The sequence below is a fragment of the Megalops cyprinoides genome, chromosome 3, assembly GCF_013368585.1.
Source record: "Megalops cyprinoides isolate fMegCyp1 chromosome 3, fMegCyp1.pri, whole genome shotgun sequence".
Classification (NCBI taxonomy): Eukaryota; Metazoa; Chordata; class Actinopteri; order Elopiformes; family Megalopidae; genus Megalops; species Megalops cyprinoides.
In genome coordinates, this window is record NC_050585.1 from 4,279,695 (window position 1) to 4,299,555 (window position 19,861).

The 19,861-nt window shown below is 45.6% G+C and overlaps 3 protein-coding genes across 6 annotated transcripts in view; 1 reads left to right on the forward strand and 2 right to left on the reverse strand.

Moving 5' to 3' along the window:
- Positions 1–3,535: 3,535 nt before the first annotated feature.
- On the reverse strand, positions 3,536–7,581 carry sc5d (sterol-C5-desaturase). 2 transcript variants are annotated; one of them, XM_036524766.1, is made up of 5 exons: positions 7,507–7,581; positions 6,648–6,872; positions 6,267–6,399; positions 6,057–6,157; positions 3,536–5,357 (listed from the first exon to the last, which is right to left on the reverse strand). In XM_036524766.1, exons 2-5 carry the CDS (start codon positions 6,855–6,857, stop codon positions 4,884–4,886), a joined length of 918 nt encoding a protein of 305 aa, XP_036380659.1. In that variant the 5' UTR covers positions 6,858–6,872; positions 7,507–7,581; the 3' UTR covers positions 3,536–4,883. The 2 variants fall into 2 exon arrangements, with proteins under 2 accessions (XP_036380659.1, XP_036380660.1); XM_036524767.1 differs by having other exon boundaries at positions 6,648–6,888; positions 7,507–7,577.
- A 412-nt stretch (positions 7,582–7,993) lies between these two features.
- On the forward strand, positions 7,994–11,540 carry anapc13 (anaphase promoting complex subunit 13). Its single transcript, XM_036525642.1, has 2 exons — positions 7,994–8,320; positions 10,933–11,540. Exons 1-2 carry the CDS (start codon positions 8,222–8,224, stop codon positions 11,056–11,058), a joined length of 225 nt encoding a protein of 74 aa, XP_036381535.1. The 5' UTR covers positions 7,994–8,221; the 3' UTR covers positions 11,059–11,540.
- A 2,525-nt stretch (positions 11,541–14,065) lies between these two features.
- arhgap32b (Rho GTPase activating protein 32b) overlaps positions 14,066–19,861 on the reverse strand; it is a 90,772-nt gene continuing 84,976 nt past the window's right edge. For all 3 annotated transcript variants that reach the window (XM_036524653.1, XM_036524652.1, XM_036524654.1), the window contains 5 exons: positions 19,204–19,349; positions 19,000–19,074; positions 18,049–18,825; positions 17,062–17,642; positions 14,066–16,964 (listed from right to left, as the gene is read on the reverse strand). In XM_036524653.1, the coding sequence (XP_036380546.1) occupies positions 14,859–16,964; positions 17,062–17,642; positions 18,049–18,825; positions 19,000–19,074; positions 19,204–19,349 (3,685 nt within the window). In that variant the 3' untranslated portion in view covers positions 14,066–14,858. The remainder of the gene's footprint in view (positions 16,965–17,061; positions 17,643–18,048; positions 18,826–18,999; positions 19,075–19,203; positions 19,350–19,861) is intronic.

A 19,861-nucleotide genomic window follows, 5' to 3' on the forward strand; every position in this document is an offset into this window, starting at 1 on the left:
GCTCACTTCTTTCTGTTTCTCACTAGAGAGGTAAGAGACAGTAATGATACATATTCAAGATCTCACATTTTTCTCAGAGCTCTGTGATAATTCTTATGTACTACTCTGTTCTGTAGTATGAGGCAAAACTGAGATCTCAAAACTACTCATACTACTCATAGAACAACTCATATGGTATTTGAGCAATCATAGGGGATGACTGCTTTTCTACTCGGGTGAATCTAATGTGGTGGAAACACCTTTGTGTAGTACTTGTTTTGTATACAGATAGGGTTACCATGACTCTGGGAACTGTGCCTGTGCTTCTGTTTCTTTAGGTTCACCAGCACCGTAACTGATCAGCAGTGGTGCAGCACCATGGACAGCGCTGATCCCTGCTGACAGATATGGCAGCAGGGGCAACCCATCATTAGTGAGTGAAGATGCTGCCTGCTGCCTCATGAATAGGTTAGATAAAGGAACAGCTCCCCGTGTCCTAGGGATGAGACTGTGACAAGGTTAGCCTCGCGGTGGGCTACCTTGGCAGGCTCACACCTGGGAGGGGTGGCCACACAGAAGCCCAGTTTGCTGCAGCGGGTTTTACATCTGCTTGACTTCCTGTCAGCATGCTTTTGCCATTGCTTTGGCTCGGTTTCCCTCTTTTTTTACATTTACAGCCAAACTGCCCTGTTTGCCCTGTGAGCCAATGTCAGGCCCCTGCCTAAAGGCACCCACCCGTACTTCACTGCGAAGCATTGTCTGCTTAGTTTCGTTCATCCTCCCTCTCACCCAGGGAATGACCACACCCCGCACTCCACAGCACAGGACAAAATAAAGTAAATAGGAATTAGCTGCAGTTAGGTGGTCCCTCTCTGGACCACCTGGTAATCGCTCAAAGTTGGCAAGTTCATGTTAATAGGCAAGTGCTCTTGTCCTCCATTATGTCAAGCTCACAGGCCAACTATGTGTGACTATACTAGTCATGCACTAATGCAATGAGGAAGCACAGTCTCAGAACAGAGGGGCGCCACAGTAACAAAGAACTTTTATCTGAGAAAATGCTGCTCTCAAAGGAAGCACAGGGGATGAAAGGGAGCAGAGAGGGGCCAGAAGCCTCCCAGGTCATGAGACAAAGATGAGACAAAGGCAGATAAAAGAATGGAGTGAAAGAAACATGTCTGATGAGACACAGAAAAACACACACAAGAAATAATAAGTGTGGGCCTCCCCCTTGCACTGCTATTCCTGCTTTTTTTTCCATGGGACGGGGATGAAGGACAGTCACCTCAAGGCTTATATATTCCTGATCTTTCCTGATTTTTTTGGATCACTCTGTAGAAGAGCTGTGTCGTGTTTTGTGCCTGCCGAAATGTTAAGCATCAGAGGCTGTTGCCATAGAGATGGATTTTGGTTTGGGTGTGGTCGTTCACTTCATTAGCTTCAGTTTACTTTTACAATATACTGTATGGTAGTGTACGGCCAGAATAGTATCATGATTGTTAACATGCATCTTAGGGTCTTAGGTCATACTGTGATATAAAAATGACACTGTGCCAGCAAACCATTATATAACCTGAAATAAAATAACAAAATAATTGATAAAATAATAGTAACAAAATGAAAAATACACAATGGACACTCTCTATCCACAGTCGCCATTTTGAGTATATATTGTTTGCATTAAAAGGATTTGTTGCAGCAAAGTCATATAATCATATTTTTCTCACAGTAGAAAGACCTGAAAGGACAATGTCCCCAAGTGACTGTCTCTCTGTAACTCTGTCTCTCCGTCAGTTTAGGTTATTCTACTGTATCTCTGAAGGACTACATCCTAGCAACCATTCAGCCACCATTCTTAGATGTCCTGTTGTAATCACAGACTGAAAATGTACTGTACCCTGGGTCTGAGCTCATCACTTTCACTAACCTGGGATTATGGAATCATGTCAAAAACATTAAATGTTAAGTAATACAAAGTATGTAGTTTCTTCGGGTCATTAACCTTTCTGTCCCCGCTGTAAGAAGTTCACGAGCACAGAAATAAAATCACCAGGGAATGCCAGATTCCAACCTTCACAAAGACTACAGTTTGGTATATTGAAGATAAATTATAATACCTGAAAGAGTCACCCAGGTGGATTTATGGATTCAGAGTTCTTCCTCAGATGGCATTTCAGAAGAAGCAACAGTCAGTGTGTGAATATGAAAAAGTGAAACTTTAAATTGGCTCATATTCAGTGTTGTCATGGCTTTACAGCATTATGATAGAACACTGAATTGATGACCTAAGAATGTGGTGAAAACCTGAAGTCTTTGTTTGAACAGAGATTATCCTCCCATTGATATGCAGAAATATGTCAGAGAAGCTTGCATGCACTGAAATACTGTAGGACCATAGACAGTATGACCATTTTTCACTGCTTGGTTTGAATTATTCTTTGTCCATCATCATTCTGTTACTATCATAGAAAAGTTGCAAAATGATAGGGTTGTGAACATGTAGTTATTTTTCATTTTATTTCTTTCCCCTTGCAATCATCAATCATTCCAGCAGTATGGTGTGTAATCTTGCTCTATTCTCATCCAAATTCTTCATACTTTGGATTAATAAGTATTTGCATTAATCAAGTATGACGGTGAAGGGATGACACTGACAGTTCACGATTCTCCTTTAGTGTCTGAAAATGTTTTCCTTAATTCTTGCAGCGCCCCCTGCTGTACAATATGTGAATAGGCGGTGCTGAAGCATTTCTGTGTCATGCAGAAATAAAGATCTTCGAAGGGTCCAAGGAAACCAACAACAAAAAATTCTTGGGCAATTCTGTGAATGAACAGTTATACATGTAATATGTTCATAAATTAGAATATACGTGCCATTTTTTCCACTTCAAGTCTTTAGAGAGAGTAAATATGCCTGACATCCAATATAGGCCTGCCTGTGTGGTAGCAACTGTAATTTTTCCTCTGCTAAGTAGAGGCTAACTAACAATGGGAAAATATGAAGGCAATGTAAACAAATACTTAGCATGGCCTCTTAGAATAATGTGACCCCATGAAAAATTACCATATTTTGTAGATGGGCACTAGGATTCGATCATGACAAGAACCAAAGTAAAGTCTAGACATTTATGGAGCAATGGCTCCATCTGTTGGTAACTTTGGGACAATGTATTGTGTGGTCCTTAACTCCAAATGGCTGCATGAGTTTTGCACCTTACAGGTACTCCTCATAATGGGGTATGTCAGAGGTAAGGCTGGTATAATAAAAAAAATCTGAACACAATCTGAAGTTTGTAAACCTTGAATGGGATCTACAGATACTTAAAAAAGGGCTTGTGATACCATATAAATGAATACAAAATGAACAGTGCAATAAAACAGAACTGTTGGAAGAAGGTTTCAATCTGATTTTATCGTATACTGTCCTCATATAGTGTCTAAGCTACAGATATGACAACCAATCTAATGCATTTGTTTAACTCAAAATAACGCTAAATTCAAATGTTTTGCAAAAAAGTAAAATGTCTCCTATAGACATATTTTTTCTATGGTGCATTTTACTGGTAACCCTTTCAGACATTTTATCTATGTCACTTAAAATTCTGATATCACCTGCATCTGTTTAAAAGAGTTTGGATTCACCTAGCAATAGAGCAGAAAAAGGATAAGGAGCTCTCATCCAAACACCATACACACTAACACATTCAAAGTTTCCATTCTTCCACCATTGTGGACACAGGGACAGTTTCCCTTCACTTTGTAGTTTACATGCAAAAATACTTGATTAATGGAAATTCAGAGAGGTGGGGCCTACACAAAATATCCATTTTACAAAATACACACAATCTGCTTTCATTTTTCAGGTAACAAAACAAAGGCCACATGTCTTCCATAATCTCAAACCTTTATGTCATTTCAAATGACAATTTCACAGATTATAATCCATCATCTGGAGACAAATATCTCCTCAATGTAAAATATTTCACATCTCGACACTCATCAAAGCATCTTCCTTCGAGCTTGCTCCAGTAAATTTCGCATGCAGTTTAATTAGCTCCTGTGCTCTCATTAGCATTAGATACACAGGAAATTGTGACATCCCACGGATAAGAGGCCCAGCGCATGAATATTGCACCTTTGTTTGATCACCATCTGGCATTTAGCACCACAGCCGAGCTGCAGCCCACCTGTTCTAAATGATCACATTTACTCTAGATTACTCATTTTATTTTGCATTAGTTCCCTTTAAAAGTCCTATAATCTAACTGCCACAATATTGGCATTTCAATCATGAACAAGGAATGCAGCCAGTTATATACAAGCCAATATCATTTCTCAGATGTTTGCCAACCATCAATACCACTCTAACAAAAACCCAACCGGTGCCCTGAATCCTTTTGTACTTTGTACACTGTGAAAATGGCATGATTATTAGAGAAGCTCAATAAACAACTAATTTCTGTTACTCTTATCAAATGTCTTTGAGGGAAGCTATTTCTGCCAAGCAGCCTGCAGGGAGAAAACAAACAAGGGCAATGGCATCTAAAAATCATGGAGCACGCCTCCTTTTGGCAAACAAGAGAACTGCAACTGTCTGAAACCAAACATTGATTATGTATTTTACAAGCAGAGTCTTTTGCAGCTTTCTAAATTCAAAAATGTTTTTACATGTGAGTTTTGAATGGAGCAGTTTGTACTGTACCCTTTTACCATCTACCATCCTGACAGTTGCATAGACAACCAGAGGAGAAACAACGGTGCTGAAGTAGGGATACACTACTTGTTGACTAATTTCCTGCTGAACTTAAAGGCAAATGTATGTGTTAAGGTGAAGGCTGTAGGAAATGAGACAGGCTCCCTCGTGCCTGCTGAAAGGAATGGGGCCACGCTGTGCTTCGGGAGAGCTACTCTTGCTTCTGTGCTTTGCTGATGGCGGAGCTTGCATCGATGTGACCATTGGTGCTGTTGGTGCCGTTGATGCCGTTCTTCAGCTTGCCTTGGGCCTCCAGCCTCCTGATGCAGTCGCGAGGCCCTTTGCCTTCCAGGGCAGAGGGGTGCCGGTAGGAGCCCCCAATGCGGTCCCACAGGGTGAAGTACTGGCCGTAGTTATACTCGAAGAAGAGGTGGTGGTCGGTGTGGTGGGCGGAGCCATTGATGACCTTCTCCAGCAGGCTGGGGACCCGATAGTCCCCGTCATGGATGGACACGGTCCAGACGTTGACGAACACATAGAGGCCCAAGTAGAGCAGCTTGTGCAGGGGGAAGAGAAAAGGGTAGACATGGTAGGGCAGACCCTGCAGGAAGCCATCCACGGGGTGGAAGGCATGGCTGGCAAAAGGCGTGGGGATCTTCCACACGTGGTGGGGCTTGTGGAAATGCTGCAGAGGACAAAAAAAGGCTGTGACATGAATGGCCGAAGGAAAAGAACAGAAAAAAACTTCAGACACTGCTGAAACAAGGGCATAGCTAAGTTGGCCAAATTTGATGATATATCAATGCTATAAATACAAAAAGTAAACAGTCCAGTTTTTTCTGGTGCCTACAGGGACAAATGTTAACTGGCTGAAAAAACATTTTTTAAGCCTGGTGTGATACTACTCAAATATCCTCTACATTTACTGTGCAAATTAAATTTAGCCCTACCTTTGCTAACATTTTTGTCTAACTCGGACAGTTTACAGTTGGACAGCGAATTACATGAAATTCATGGCTATTAATAATTATCTACCCTTTGTAAGTTATAGGTCCACTTTAGAATTAAGGATATCTAAATTAAACAGGAATTTTGATGACTTCTTCAAAAAGAAAATGACACCTGATTGAGCTTAATATTAAACCTGGAATAACCTGCAAAAATGAGCCCCATGGAATGTGTTTATGGAATATGTTAATGCCATGCACACACCATGTGAAACACCGGTTCATTAATGCTTAGTGTGTCCAAACAAATATTTAGCTTTTTCTTTCGCAAATAACTGCCCAGATGGCATTTAAGTTCACCTTTGAAAGGTTCTTTGATTAAGTAGAATGAAGCTTTGTTTCCAGACACATTGCTCATAACTGAAACAGCACTTTACCTTGTAAATGAGTTTGTGATGAAGAAAGCGATGTATCCAGTAGATGCACATGTCAGTGAAAAACAGGAAGGAGACCATGCTGAAAATCAGTCCAGGCCAACCTAAAAACAAGAAAAAAAAAACAACAACAGTGAATGAGGCCTGCTAAATCTCAGTCGGACTGTCGCATGTGATCGTGCCAAGGCTACAGATGGGTTCCAGGGCACATACCGAATGGGGAGTCTGTGACGTTGTCATAAAGCTTGCTGTATCCTCTGACCTCAGCGAAGAACAATGCCACAGTTGGGATACTGATCCAGGGTAGAGAGCTCATGGCATACTTGATCTCTCGCCACACCTGGTTCTGTAGAACGACAGATCTCAGGTCGTGCAATCGCTTCAAGGAATCTCAGCATTCCTCTACATGTTTTTTGAAGGCATTTAAAAACATCCCTGAACACCGATGCCAAACCTAAACACTGGTTATAATTCAGAAATTATAGTAAATTTTGTATATCAACCATGTTTCCTAAGAAAAAAAATCACATTTAATAAATTTTAATCACAGATTATTATTATTATTATACCACTAACAGTAATAATAGTACAAACCGGTAGAAACTGAGGGTGCTTCATTAAACTGTGGTCAAAGATGAAAAAGTAGCTCAGACTGCCCAAGCCTAGGTACAGGATGGCTGCCCCGAGGTTGGTGACTATCAGGAGGCCAATGATTTGCCTCAGAGCCTCGTCCTCCGGCCAGGAAGCAGGGTACACGTACGGAGTGAAGAAGTAATGATCGGCAATGTTCAGGACAAGATCCATCTTTGTACCTCTCGGCTGAAAACAAGCAAGCCTTAAGAGACGCTTACAGAGTCAAACAATTGGGGAAAAAAAACTTTCTATACAGATACAGTTAAGATTAGCAAGACAGGTGGCTAGCTAGTTAGCTCGCTAACCAGACAGAATAACCTGTCACATTTTCATTATGAGCCAACTAATCCCGAACTGCAGTTTCCAAATTCAGTTGTCAGCAAAGTACTCGCAAACGGTTGAGAGATTTTTTTATGACAACATGCTTGAAAGCTAACATTAACTATCGATAACCAGCTAACTAGTTAATAAAACAAGTGTACTCGCTACCAATTATCAATTAATGATTGAACAAACATTGAGTAAACAAAGCAAGAGCTCATTAAGAGGAGTAGCTAGCGAACATCTAAAATACACAAGAATGTCGACCTGCAAAATAACTAACAGGTTACTAGCTACCTAGCTAAACATATCTGTGTTTACCTGCTAAATTGCTAGACTTTCTCAGAAAACACAACGTTAATGTACAAAATAAGGGATGAACAGACAAGGACACACATAGCCAGCAAACAAGCGAACTACGTGATCTGAAATAGCCACGTTCAACAGATTTAACTAGTTTCTTTAACACATGAAATATTTAGATTTTCTTACACCGTACCTGGTCAGGTCTAACTACCTAGTCTATATTGTTTGATGGGCAGCTTCTTTTCCAACAATGCCGTGAAGGCCGAAGATAGCCAATTAAATCTCCCCTTGGCTTGAAACCATTACACAATGAATCTGGCATCCAATAGAAAAACACTTTTCTTCAACACAAGGTTGTCCTTTTTCATTTGATTGGGCAGAAGTCTGGTCAGATCATGGCGTTAGGAATTACTACCTCGGCACATTTAAAGAAACACAGCTAGTTAGATGTGAATTCCAATTACGGCATAGAAACAACACAATCATAAATCATGCTCGTATGATTGTTTTCAAATTAATCTGATAGACAGCTAAACAGAAGAAAACGTTAAGTGGCCAGCAAGCGTTTGTTCATTTACCTTCCGGAATTATTGTTATCTTGTTTGTGTTTCCTGGGGCTTTATTTTGAAGGGCACAAATAAAGCGGAAATGCTGGGATGATGCTACTCTGTTCTGGGACGACACAGGAACGTAGCGATTGTGGCGGTCTGGTTGAGATACGTGAGAGTCTGACAGTCCTGCAGCGTTTTATCCTTACTTTATCATAGCGCAGTTGTTATTGCTAAATGTACTGAGCTGCACAGACCCAAGGTAAACCTCAGGTGCAAAGTATACACTAGTAAGGTACACATTTCACTGCCATACCGTCAGCTAAGGTTGCATGATTATTGTGTACCAGCTTCCTAAGGATGGATAGTGAAGTTCAGAGAGACGGCAGGGTTCTTGATCTCACCGATGATGCTTGGAGGGAGGACCGCCTGCCTTATGAGGATGTAACGATCCCCCTGGTAAGTAACGTTGGCTAACTTTCCTTCAAACCGCGACTACCTATCGACTCGACCCTGGCGTTTTAGTTAGCTAAATTAGGTAGCTTGGGCGCTCTAAACTGATTTGCTTACTATTTAACCGTAGGTGTGATTAATGAAGTGTAACAAAGTCGGGCAGTTAGCGAGCTGTTCTGCAAATTATTACATTCTGTTAGCCCTCAGGTGAGCTAGCCAACCTGTAAGCGAATTTTATCGCAGCTAAACTATCAGACAGGAAAAAGGAAATGAGCTGTTAACGGTCACTGTTTGCTGTTTGTACGAAAATGCAGCTTAGCTAGCTAGCTGAAATAACTCGCTAGTCGCTTAATGTGAAATTTAGTGTCAGTCGCGCATGTTTTAAATACAAGTACAATTTAGGGTTGCCCCCTAATAGTCGACTAAACGTTAGTCGATGAGAAGAGTCTTAGTCGACCAAGATTTCATTGGTCGGTTAGTCGCAGAAAAAAACCCAACCTCCATTCGGGAGCTGCGCCTTGTCTAAAAAGTTATCAGACCATGTCGGGCAGGAAATCATCCAAAGTGTGGAATCATTTCCAGCGTGTAAAGGACGACCCCAAGAAGGTGACATGCAAATTCTGCACGCAAAGATTCGCCTATCATTCGTTTACCTCTAGCATGACTTATATGAAACATGTACGGGAGAGCCGGTACAAAACTAACACGGGACGAAAGTAACACGGCGATTTTCTCCGAGCCCATAAAAATCTGATATGCCGGACTGCGTCAGCATGTACAGCATGCAACACTTACCAGAACCCCGAAAAATCGCGTGTATACGTCATACTTTCGCGGAGTTTTACCCGAGAAGCTGTTTTCGATCACGGAAAGTAAATTCACTGAAGCGGTAACTTTTTTGACGACAAGTTGTGTCTGTTGTTTCATGGGTCATAGTCATGATCATTTCACAGATTAATTGGTACTTTAACACATCCTGAAGTGTGCCATGTCAAGAGTTTTTCAGTTTAGAAGCAAGTCAGGTTTAACTGTCAGGAGTCATTGTCGGGACAGTTGTTTCTTTCGTCCCTTTACTTTAACAACGATACTTATTAGGCTATATTATTATAGTCTTTCCACATTTGTACAAAATAGCACCTGGTATTGATAGAACACACGTGAGTTGTTGATCACAACGAAAATTAGTCTGTAACGTTATCTTTTTTCATTAGCGTTATTAAGTTTCTCATAGTTTTCAGTTAGAATTTGCTATATTTTTAATGTTAAATCGCTGTTTCCTCAAAGCTAAAATTAGCTAGATTTTTGTCCAATCTAATGTTCTAATCGCACCGGTTTTGGCATACGCGCGAAGCTAATCACACGCGCGAAAGGGTTATTCCATTATGCTAAATAATTAATGGGCTAACTAAAATTAACGAGTTGCAAAGTTAAGGCTATATGCAGCTAAATAAATACACTATATGGACAAAAGTATTTGGCAACACCTGTTTTTCAGGGTTTTGGCTAGGCCCCTTATCTCCAGTGAAGGGCAAATCTTAATGCTTCAGCATACCAAGACATTTTGGACAATGCTATGCTTCCAACTTTGTGGGAACAGTTTGGGGAGGTCCTTTTCTATTCCAACACGACTGTGCCCCAATGCACAAAGCAAGGACTATAAAGACATGGTTTGATGAGTTGGGTGTTCGCACAGAGCCCTGACCTCAACCCCATCGAGCACCTTTGGGATGAACTGGAACAGAGATTGCGAGCCAGGCAACATCAGTGCCTGACCTCATAAATGCTCTACAGAATGAATGTGCACAAATTCCCACAGAAACACTCCAAAATCTTGTGGAAAGCCTTCCAAGAAGAGTCAAAGCTGTTATAGCTGCGACAAGTTGTGTCTAATATGGGACCAACTCCATATTAAAGTATATGTATTTGAATACAATGTCATTACAATGTAATGGTCAGGCGTCCAAATACTTTTGTCCATATAGTGTATATTATCATATGCGCTATTAGGCTTATCCAGGTGTTGTTGGGAATGGGGAGGCTAAATTACCTCGCTTACTGCATGTTTAACTTCATGTTCTGTTTTTTTTATTTATCATTTGTTTTCTAAGTTATTGTGTTGGTGTTAAAAGTTCATAAGTTGTGTTATGTTATAGGCTAAATGAAATAAAGTAACAAAATGTTCAGTGTCCTTGCTGGTTGTTCCGACACATTCTGATTCATTACTGATCATACTTTTGCCGTTAGCATTGTCGGTAACAGGCGGCTTCATGCCTGCACTTGTAAAATTTATATTTTAAAGGCTCATTATTACGGTTTTGTATTTCTCTATAACGTAGCACACTGTTAACTGTGTTAACAGTTAACATGTTACATATAACATTCTTTCTCAGCTCTGGAACTCAAACCATTTTCTGATGCCCCCCCAAAATAATCAATATATAGGCTATTTAAATAATTGAATTAATATCATAAACGTGCGACAACTAGTTGACTAATGGCTTGAGCTAACCACTACTAGTCGACTAGGAAAATCTTTAGTTGGGGGCAGCCCTAATACAATTTCATGATTCTCTGGTCTCATTTTGACTCATAGTAATGGTATTCTGGCTTATCTGTAGAGTGAACTTCCTGAAGCGGAGCAGGACAACGGTGGATCTACAGAGTCTGTGAAGGAACAAGAGATGAAGTGGTCGGATCTAGCACTGCAAAGTCTACATGAAAATACGCCAAATTCTGGGAACTAGCCAGCCCCGTTTAACTACACCCGGCCAGGGGGCCGTTACCTCTGATTGCAGGAGGATCTTCTTGTCTTCTGTTAGTTTGACCATGGACTATGTTTTAACGACAAGATTTTTCGTCCAGTGTCAATGGCTTTTCTTTGCTTCACACCAACGATGAAATAATTAAATATTGTTCATGTTTATTTTAAGATACACATGGGAATTTGTTGGTGCATTGCCGTGCACGGAATCATCATTTCCAGAGAGCTGCAGGTGACACTCCTTGAGTTTGCAAAGTGGATTACCTTGGTCACCTTGCTGTGGGCTCCTGTGTTTTGGTCATTGTGAGTGCAGCGTTGCAGTGCAGGAGGGTCAGGACCACCTGATAATCATTTCTGTGTGATGAGCACGGATATCTTGGCATGGCCTACTCTGAAAAGATCTGCTGTATGTTTTTTATGTAAACTTGAGGGATAGCAACACAATAAAATAATTTAAAACATTTACTCCCATTATTTAATTTTGTTTCAATTCTGTATGCACATGTTTACATACATACATATATATATATATATTTATAAAGAATGCTGAAGATGATGTCCTTATTGCTGCCTAAAATATATCCATTGTCTGATAATGCAGCGTCCCATTCTCAAATAAAAACCCAAAGAGAACCATCGACTACTGTATCTGCGCAAGACTGCCGTAAAAAAGCATTCTGCAAATGCGTTGTAGAGAAGGGTGGAGAAGTTCGTTTGTGAAACGGATATGGTTGATCACATATCTGAATTCACCCTCACTAATTTTCTATCACTAGAACACAGTGCAACAACTCCCTCATAAAGACACTGTAAGCAACCCCTGCACGCTGGTACCCTGTACTAGTCCTATATATTCACTTGAAACTACAGCTGAGCGCCACATACCTGAGCTGGGCGTTACATTATGATGTACCTAAATATTTGAGTAAGCATTGACAAATGGACTTATTTCATAGTGACGTTACGATATTAAAGCCCTACTTGTACCCGCTGTTTATAGGCTAACGGCTGACTGAATGGCCAAAATCGCCAAAGACTGTACAGAAAGCCTCTTCCCTGTTCCAGTGTATGGCTGCACCTGTATACATAACATTGGCTTGAGTTAAGTCCCAATTGATTTCAGGTGAGGGTATTAAGTTATTTAAGGAATGGCTTTTTAAAGCATATACACACATAAATCAATTCAATTAACCTAAACATTTCCCAGGTTAAAAATTTCCTAAGAGAAAAATGACATACCACTGCAGTATAATTAACTTAAGTTTTAAAGGACCAGCTGGTAAAATAAAACAATAGGTGTGAGCTGAATCTCCATACCAATGTCATTAATGGCCATCCAAGCAACATACAGTCCCTTTGGCTACAATAAGGTCATCTGAATTTTAAAAGGTAACATTGCATTGTCAAAGAAAATTCAGCAACAGTGCATATAAACAGCATAAATAAAACATTTCACTGCTAAACAAGAACAATATTCACTTTTTGTAATAATACCCCACAAAACATTTTATACTCCAGTTATTGAGAGGAGATGTTTTCACATTTTGTTGTGGTTTTGACACTTTTGTTGTGGCTCACCAACCAGCTGCAACCTGCACTGGGTTGAGGAGGAAGCTGACATTCATTAGTTGAGTTTCCAAAGCAACCAAACCACTCACTTGGGATGGAAAATGGCCCTTTTCTGCTTCCACAACTTCAGTCAAACTGTTGTTGTAAAATAATCTCACCTATCCTATACTAATGTGTATCATCAGTAGGTTATACTAAAAAACTCCCAAAGAGACTTGAAAGGCCCACTCATATATGGGTAAATCCATGAACTGTCAAACCAAGCCTTCTTTCAGCCATGCACTGCCATTGCATGTCATTCGAATTATTTTGTCATTATTTAGGTGTTTAGCATAGTCCTTTAAAGTACATACATAAAAAGATCTGCAATTGTATGGAAATGAGGAAAAAAATTTGCTTCAGTAGAATAAGCATAAAGAAATCCTGCTAAGAACACGTGAAAACACGACTAGAAATGAACAATGACTAAATGATTCGTGGAAATTGTACTACTGACAAATGACCTGAGAGGCCTGCTGTTTCTCATTTTGGAATACAATGAGATCTCATTCTTGGCTAAGCCAGATGCACCTATGGAGTGTCTGGACTAGAACTCTTCAAACACTTTTCATGAGGGCATGAGAGCATGCCTAGGTGGGTTTTCTGCTTCCTTCTGTAAAACAGCAAATGAACAATGTGCGTATGCGTTTACTCATAGTGGCAATGTCCCAGACATATAGAATAATGTCATACTGTAGTTCTACATAGTCAGTTTTCTCAGTTATCAAAGGACCAATTGGAAATGTGGGATTGCACTCAGGTTCTCTAGCTGAAAAGCCCTGCCTTATCAGAGGAAAGTGCACAATGTGCTCAAAATGAAACTCATCTTCTTTACTTAAAGCACAGTATCAGTGTGTGGCGGTGTTTTTAGTACTGTATCTAACATGTTTTACTTCTGTTTAAGCACAGGGTAACTAACTTTGCACTTAAGTACTGAATTGAATTTGTTCAATCCACCCCAGCATAGCCCATGTGTCCCAATAGTATGTACCATACATATATAGATTAACGCATGCCAAAAACTCTGATGTGCATGCTTTTGTGAAATTTTTATTTTGTGAAGGAATGCCATCATAGAAACAAGTGACAAACAAAAACCGATGATTTAAATTATATCAGGGATGAACCAATAAAAACTTGCAAACAAGACTTTTTGATATTTAAATTATATTGAGGTCAGTTGTCAAAACAATTATTAAATCTCATTTTTTTGAGAGATTATATTTATTCTGCAGTTATTAAGTGAGTCAATTCAAGTCCTCTGAAAAAAGAAAATGACCCTGAAATGAAACTTAATGTTCAGCAGTCTTTTTAAAACTATTCTTTAATGTCTCAAGTATTCAAATCCTTTCACAAGCACATACACACTTCCAGGAATGATTCTATGATGAACTAATAACTTCACTTCTATTGTTTGGTCCCTCTTGCAATAAAGCAAACCCATTTTAGCCCAAGACACATTTTTTTTTTTAAATTAGACTAGAGAGAAACACAGGTTTTATTCCAAAGTTAAAACAGACAACCTTTGTTTAAGAACTATATCAGTCCAAAGATCCACTGATTACTCTGGTCTCCAACCAAATGCAGGAATTGCGAGACTGGTGGTGAGCCCACAGACTGGTTGCGCACAGAGAAGCAGGAGAACACGATGACACACACAGGTCTCCCTTGACAATGTGTAACATCCAGGGTGGAACACCACTTAAATCGAGGTACACAGAACAGTTCTGCAAGAGTGTGCATGCATTTCTGAAATGCAAACCATATAACCCCTTCCCAAATAAACAACAGAAAATCAAAATGAAAAATCACAGATAGCCAGTAGTTTCTTTTCATAATATACATTGCATCTGCATTTGATGTACCCTTTGTTGTTAAACACACGCATTATATATACATACATATATGTATACACACGCACACACACACGATCACCCATCATTTTTGTAAGTCACAGCTGTGGCATTTTAGACAATAGAAGAAATTACGGTACATTCACTTCAGTAAAAAGTCTCTGTATATATAATTTTCTTATCATTTTCTTTACATTTTGTTAGAAGTACAAAAAGAAAAGAATGAACACAAACAATGAGGAGACAGTCCACTGTCCCGCAGAGGCTGCTGTAGTTAATTTATGATTTCACAGTTTGTCTCTTTAGTGTCCGTTCAGGCCCTTCACTCTGCACGGACCTCCGTCTCAGGCCTCTGCAAGGACAGCTCTGCCTGGACAAACGCCCCCTGTCCCAGAGCGGTGGAGTATGCTCTGTTACTGTGCGGGGGCGCGAATCCGGGGGCGGGGAAAGTGCCGGTGCTCCCTCGAGTAGGGCCGGGAGTCTGGGGCTGGTTTTGGGGAGGCTGAGGTATTGGGTGGTAGTCGTCCAGGTTGTCGTAGTGTGACAGCACGGTCATGGTGCTGTGTCTGTACTCGTGGGGCTGGTAGGGGAGGGGCTCGGGGTTCTCCTGTGGGTGCGGGTGAGGGGGGGGCGGCTGGTGGGGCGCCCGCTCTCGGACGCTGTGTGAGCGCTCTGGTTTGGGCGGGGCCGGCGCCTTCTTGGAGGCCGGCTGTGGCTCTTCCTCGGGGTAGCCACCAGCAGGTTTCGCCCTGCCTGCATGCTGCCTGCCGTCACCTGGGTCGCCCCGGGGGTCAGGGTGCGTCAGCTCGTGGTGCTGAGGAAGCGGGCCGCCCCTGGAGGTCCTCTCTTTTGGGGGCGGGGCTGGCTTGTCACCCGTCCCATTCCCTGGGCAGCGCCGCTCCGTCTCCATGTACACAAGCACCTCCGGGTCAGAGTGCAAGTACCGGGGGGTGTGCTGGGAGGCGGATGCCCCCGCATACTGCCCTTCCTTCCCGTCGCTGGCTACGAGCACGGCTTTCCCAGGGTCCGACTTGCTGCGTGGATGCAGGATGTCCAAGCTGGCCAGGTCCCCGGGGCCTGGGAAGGGGCCCACATTGTCGTACTGGGACATGACGGGGGCCCGGGCCTTGTGCCGCGCCCTGCTCTCCCGCCTGATGGAGTGAATGCGGAGCCTGTCCGACTCCTCGGGGTCCCAGGCCAGGTAGACGGCTGCTGCTTTGGCCGCGCCGTGGGAGGGGGGCATGTCCCGGCTCACGAAGCTGTGCTCCCTGCCCGCGGGCAGGACGTGGCGGGACAGGTAGTGGTAGGCCCCCGTCTTGCCGCCGGGCCGGCTGAGGTGCGTCGGGGCCAGGTCGTGGGCGCTGAAGGAGTGGAAGTGGCGCAGACGGATGGTGCCGTAGGGGTCCACGTCATAGTAGGGGGCGTCCAGAGGGCTGCCGCCCGAGTACGGGCTGTAGCGGTAGTGCACGCGGCCGTTCTCGAAGTAGGGCTGCAGCTGAGTGACGTGGTAGTCTGTCTGGGGTGCCTGCTGGTAGGGGGGCTTGCACTGGTAGACCGGCCGCTGGTAGTAGAAGAGCTCGTTGTCGGGGGGGACCTCGGTCCGCGATATGGGCACCGAGCGGACGCCGGAGCTGGACGCCACGTGCAGGGAGTGCACCCTGCGGATGGTGGGGTAGACCGCCGCTCCATCCACAGGGCCGTACGCCTGGCCGTGGTGCCCCAGGGGGCCGGCGGGGGCGTACTCGCCCCTGTAGGGGCCGCGGGACTTAATGGACTGGTGGAAGGAGCGGGGCCCCAGCGTGCTGTAGCGGCTGTCGGCCCGGCCGCTGTAGGGGATCTGCGGCTCCGATTTGGAGACGTAGGACAGGTGTGGAGGCACGCTCTCGGGGCGGTAGTGGTACGCCAGGGGGCTGTGCCCGACAGCGGGGCCCCGCTGGTGGTAGTACGGCTCCCCTGTGGGCTCAGGCTTTGCATGGTACAGGTAGGCCGGCTGGTGGGTGGAGGACTTCCGAGGGGGTGGGGGTGGCTGGGGGAGGACCTCCTCCACTGACGCCGGCATGGCTGCCTCGGCGAGGATGACATGGAAGTTGGAGGCGTTGGCGGCCTCGGCGCCAGAGAGGGCGGCAGTCGCCAACTTGCTCTCGATGGAGCGCACCGGCGGAGGAGGGGGCATGGCCTCATGGGCGTGGTAGTGTGGAACAGGCTCCGTCCAGGGGTGCACTGGCTTTATGGCCTCCCAGGGCTTCTCCACGGACTCTGAGGGCACTGGAGTGACGGGGGCAGGGGTGGCGGTGGCAGGGGTGACAGGGGTAGGTGTGGCGGTGGCAGGGGTGATGGGGGAGGCCCTGGTGTTAGGCTGATGCTGTGCACCTGCAGCTGGAGGTTCAGGAGTTTTCGGAAGTGCCGGTGACAACATGGTTCCAGCTACCTGCGTGAGGAAAGAGTCGGAAAAGGTGGCCGTTAGCGGGTATGTTGACCTGTTTTGCAGCTCTGACCCTGCAGTCTAGCCTGCTGGGGTCACTCACCTCGGAGCTCCTCTGCGGTGCGGCTGCAGCCTCCTTGCTGGGTGGGGTGCTCAGGCCGCTGTTGGGGGCTTGTCCAGCAGCAGGCTGCTGCCTTTGCGGGCTCTTTCGAGCAGGTGACACCTGGGCTGGCAGACCAGCGGGAGTGGCGGCACACTGGCTCGGAGCTGCCGCAGTGATGTCGGTGATGTTGAAGACGCCGGTGTGGTTCTCCTGACCGGCGCAGGTGGTGGGGGGTGACTTGTTGGCGCCGATGTCGGGTGTCTGGCTCTCGGCAGGCGTGCTGCTGGTTGGGGTTGGGAGGGCATCCCTGTCTGCTGCTGCTGCCTCGGTGGCTGTGGGGGACTGGAGGGGGGGCGGGGGTGGCCACTCCAGGGTGTCCAGCGGTGCCTGGGGCCAGAGGGGGGAGATGGGTGTCGGGGGCTCGGAGGGCCTCCTTTGGGACAAGATGGCCGCCTGCTGGGCCGACTCGGCCAGGGCCAGGGCCAGCATGCGGGCGGCATTTTTCGGAGGGGGAGGAGGAGGGAGGAGGGACACTGAGCTGACGGGGTTGGGGCCCTGTGGAGAGTCCAGAACTACGGCTCCTGAGGAGGGACAAAACAGGGGGGAGGTGAGGTCGGCGAGGGGTACTCGGAAAGGCAGGCTGATCTTTAAGAGCAGAAATGAGAGGGGGAGGGAAAGTGTGCGCAACCCCTGCCCTTTTCTGAGCTTCACTGTACCTGCTCAGAGGGACAGAGACCTTGAGAACAATGCAGGCTACCATGCACAGTGTTCAGAATGAGAGCAAAGCAAGGAGAACTAAATACGCCCCATTACTGAATGACACCAGAGCCCAGCACACACGTGCGGCGTTCAATGACAATTTTATTCACTGTGTCACTTTTATAATGAAATATTAACTTGTGATTTTATAAGGACTTTTCTAGAGCAATCAGATAACAGAAACAATGTGCCTGTATCTGTGGGGCACTCCGCTGCTCTCCCACTAACCTGGCTGCTTCTGACCGCAGGCGGGCCGGGCCGGGTCGGGGCAGTCCGTGACGGCCGGGTCCCCGCTGTCTGGGCTGCTGGTGCTGGAGAGCTTGCAGTGCATCTGGTGCTGGCAGCCCTCGCTTACTGGCATGGAGCTCGTGTGGGACGGGGGGCAGCGGAGGCCCTGGGACAAGGCAAGAGGGGGGGAGGGCTGCACCCCCGTGCTCTCCAATGCCACCGCAGGCTCCATAACGGTCAGGGGGGCCACTCTGGTCGACTTGCGACCGATTTTGGGGGACAGCGCCTGCGCCATCTTCTCGGCGAATGAGGCTGGGGCCTGTCTCTTGCCGTCCCCTCTGTCCCCCAGGGCGGGGCTGAGGTCGGGGGACAGGAAGGGGCAGGCGAACTTCTCCAGGGAGGGAGAGGTGGGCTCTGAGCCACTGGCGCTGCCCGGGCTCCTCCTCGGGCAGGCCCCCTCGCCCGAGGAGGGGGAGGGGAAGGCGGGCTCGGGCGCGGGCGCGGGCGCGGGCGGGCTGCACTGGAAGGACATGGGGTCGAAGTCCAGGGAGGCCATGCCGATGTCAGGTGGACTCAGGTCCACGTCCTCGGTGGGGCGCGGGGGCGAGATGAGTGCGGGCACCCGGATGGGGCCCTCGTCCCCGTCGCTCTCGCCCTGGGTCAGGTTGTCGTAGGAGTTGCACTGCTGCCGGCTGTCCAGCAGGTCGCCGTTGAAGGAGGCGGACAGGGCATCGCTGCTGGACCGGGGCCGGCGCGGCCGGTACACCTTCGACTCACCTGGTGACAGCACAACGACAGCAAAGCTCACCTCCCAGACCACAGGAGGATTGACACTAACCAGGAAGGTACTTTATAAACTTATTATAAGTTTAATAGCTGGCATCATGCAAAGGCACTTTACGACAGTTCCTTTTGTGTCTAAAAAAACCACAAAAACCTGTATATGCTTACCATCCACATTGTGTAGAGAGCTGAGCGACTCCTCACTTTTGGCCGATCGCAGAGTTCCTGTGTCCCCTCTGCCGCCTGAGGAACAAGCAGTGATTTAATTCCCTACAAAAGATTCCAACAGTACTACCTGACCGATTAGAAGATGCCTGGGGGTGTGACGATTAGTTGGTGATTGGTGCTGTGGGGTGAGGAATGTGACCTCACCTGTCAATGCCATGGCCTTCAGCTCGTTGGGCTCGCTGGGATTACGCTGCAGCTTGCGCTTGGCCATGGAGGACGACTTGCCCAAGTTGAAGAAGGAGCGCCAACTGCCCACCGGAGACTTCTTCACCTTTACAGGGGGCCGCTTTCTGTGGAGGACAGAGAGAGGGAGGAAGAGCCTGTCAGAGGCCCGCAAGAACATTTCATAGGCCAAGCTGCAGTGACATGGACACAATACACTGAGAAGGCAATTTTGCTCAGAGAGATCGGGTTGGTCAACTAATCCTTCAACACCAAGACACTCTCTTCACATACAGCACTGGTGTTATCATCAAAGTTTCTCTGTCTGGCCATCTCAAAGTCCTCCACTTTAAGTGTCAAGGCAACACCTAACTCTACACTTCATCTTCTGTGTGGTGAACTACTGCACAGTGCCCAAGTAGGTGCTACCTGTTAGTGGTGACTGATGTGAGACTGAGGGAACAATGCTTTAGAAAATAAGAAACTACCACTCATGCAATCTTTTATCGCATACAATTACTGCTGTTTCATCATAAATGTCTCAAGTGGTTTGGAGTCTTCTGAAAATTAGGGTGAGTGAAACATGGCTCCAAACTGCCTTTTATGAGGGGGTTTCTGGGTAAGTCAGAACGGACGGGGC